The sequence below is a fragment of the Pygoscelis adeliae genome, unplaced genomic scaffold (assembly GCF_000699105.1).
Source record: "Pygoscelis adeliae isolate BGI_AS28 unplaced genomic scaffold, ASM69910v1 Scaffold176, whole genome shotgun sequence".
Lineage (NCBI taxonomy): Eukaryota > Metazoa > Chordata > Aves > Sphenisciformes > Spheniscidae > Pygoscelis > Pygoscelis adeliae.
Genome location: NW_008824899.1, coordinates 88,652 through 91,107, shown reverse-complemented (window position 1 = coordinate 91,107; position 2,456 = coordinate 88,652). Strand labels below are relative to the sequence as shown.

At 39.5% G+C, this 2,456-nt stretch overlaps 1 protein-coding gene across 1 annotated transcript in view; it reads left to right on the top strand.

Moving 5' to 3' along the window:
* Positions 1 to 1,719, top strand: part of LOC103917527 (O-acetyl-ADP-ribose deacetylase MACROD2-like) — a 269,054-nt gene extending 267,335 nt beyond the window's left edge. Inside the window, exon 6 of the mRNA XM_009324674.1 lies at positions 1,595 to 1,719. Coding sequence (XP_009322949.1) covers positions 1,595 to 1,719 — 125 coding nt within the window. The remainder of the gene's footprint in view (positions 1 to 1,594) is intronic.
* Positions 1,720 to 2,456: the final 737 nt, after the last annotated feature.

Here is a 2,456-nt window from a genome sequence, read left to right as displayed (position 1 = left end):
CGCTTCTTTTGATGCAGCCCAGGATACGATTGGCCTTCTGGGCTGCAAGCGCCCATTGCTGGCTCACGTCCAGCTTGTCATCCACCAGTACCCCCAAGTCCTTCTCGGCAGGGCTGCTCTCAGTCCCTTCATCCCCCAGCCTGTCTTGATACTGGGGGTTGCCCCGACCCAGGTGCAGGACCTTGCACTTGGCCTTGTTAAACCGCATGAGGTTCACACGGGCCCACTTCTGGAGTTTGTCCAGGTCCCTCTGGATGGCATCCCGTCCCTCTGGTGTGTCGACCACACCACTCAGCTTGGTGTTGTCTGCAAACTTGCTGAGGGTGCACTCGATCCCACTGTCGTATGTCATTGATGAAGATATTAAACAGTACCGGTCCCAATTTGGACCCCTGCGGGATGCCACTTGTCACCAATCTCCATCTGGACATTGAGCCGTTGACCACTACCCTCTGGATGCAACCATCCAACCAATTCGTCATCCACTGGACAGTCCACCCATCAAATCCATACCTCTCTGGTTTAGAGAGAAGGATGTTGTGGGGGACCGTGTCAAAGGCCTTGCAGGGGTCCAGATAGACGACATCTGTAGCCCTTCCCTTGTCCACTGATGTAGTCACTCCATCACAGAAGCATATCAAATGATATGCATACAGAATCTTCCTTTCTTGTGTCCGTAAGTATTTTTTTAGCCTTTATACTTCAGCTTATTTTACCTTTTTTGAATTGATATTATAGTTTATATGATGATTATTTCTCATAGTTGAACTTCATCATTGCTGCTGAATTAGGGCCTTACTGTAGGTAATATGTTCATGCACACAGTATTTCCCTTTTTTTTGTTTCCTTTTTCTTAAACTTTTTTGCCATAATTACAGTAAATTATTTCTTTGATTGCATGTTGAGAGGGCAGAAATGCTGTGCCAGCAGCCTTTTTTTATTCTTTGCTGCTACTAGTATTCTTTTGCTGGCTCCCAAGGGTAATAAGATCTATGCACTCTACTAATTTTCTTGCATACTTAGCTGCAATTGCAACCTTTAGTAATTATTATTTAATTAACTCCAAAGTATTGCATGAAAATGCAAAATTAAAAAATGTAAAAAAGAAAAAAGGTCAAAACAAGGTATTTTTTATATTTCAAATCCATAAGCATTATTTCTTGGAATTTTTGTATAAGGCATTAATAGGATGGTGACATTAAACAGTCTGCGTAATTTCAGAAGTATCGGAGGTATGCAGTAAAAGAGAGTTTGGCATTTAGCCGGGAATCAAATTTGTTTTCATAACGTGTAGTGAGAATTTCTTAGAGCCTTGAATAAGATCCGTTTCTAATATTGAAATTTTAATTCTGCTTTACCTTTTCTAGGTGTTTTCAATTAGCAGAAGTTGACTGAATATTATTTTTCTGATAAACACATTGACTAATTCTTGCAGAAAAAATGCTTGTATCTATTTGGATATCTACTTATAGATCAGTAGGTCTGTGCTGTGAATGTAAAAATGAGCAGTAAATGTTTGTGACCATATATTTGTGTGAAGGCAACATAAAGACCAGCTTTTAATAAATAAAAGTTTCTGGGTTTACTTTTGTAGTGGATGGCTGTATACACAGAGCTGCTGGGCCCTGCTTAGTTGCTGAATGCCGCAACCTGAGTGGCTGTGAGACTGGACAAGCAAAAATTACGTGTGGATATGACCTACCTGCAAAGTGTAAGTGAGCCCTTTCTCAGCGTTTTCTTTTTGTTTTAAGCGCGTGGAGCTGGTACGCATGCTTTATTTCCCTGTAGTCTAATTCAACAAGGTATTCATTTTACAAAATTAGCAGTGGGACTTAATTAAGCATGTTCTGTAATAATGTCTTCCCCTCAAAGCAATTCAGGCTTTTCTAAACGATTATTTCACCTATGTTATCCGATGAAAACCTACATGTATCTGAAATATAACACATCTTTCATGTTTATTTTTTGCAAGATAAAACATATCCTTTTATATGCATAATAAAGGAGTGGAAACGCTTTATGAAGTATGAACAAAATATACATTATCATATTTAAGTTCCATGGAGACAGTTTTTGGAAATGTTGCATATTTCATATTCTTCATGCAGATTCCTTGATTGTGAATACTTTGAGAGCCGAGGAGATCAAAGTGATGTATTGTGTTTTCAGCTGCTACGTAGAGGCTGATTGCAATTACTGTGAAGGCATCTGTCACACTTTAGCTTTCAGCAGAGTGCAGCTCAGTGCTGGAATGTTTCTGCACGCTGAAAGTAGAATTGTCAAAATTCCCATCCTATTTAAAATAGGAAGACGGCTATTTGACCTTGTTGCGTATATGTTGAGCCTGTCTTGGAAAAAACTGACATGTTGACAGCATGTTGATCGGTCACTCTATTAGGTAAGAATAAAAAGTAGGAAGCCTCTGCAAGTTAGGATCTTACAGAATAGTATATTAA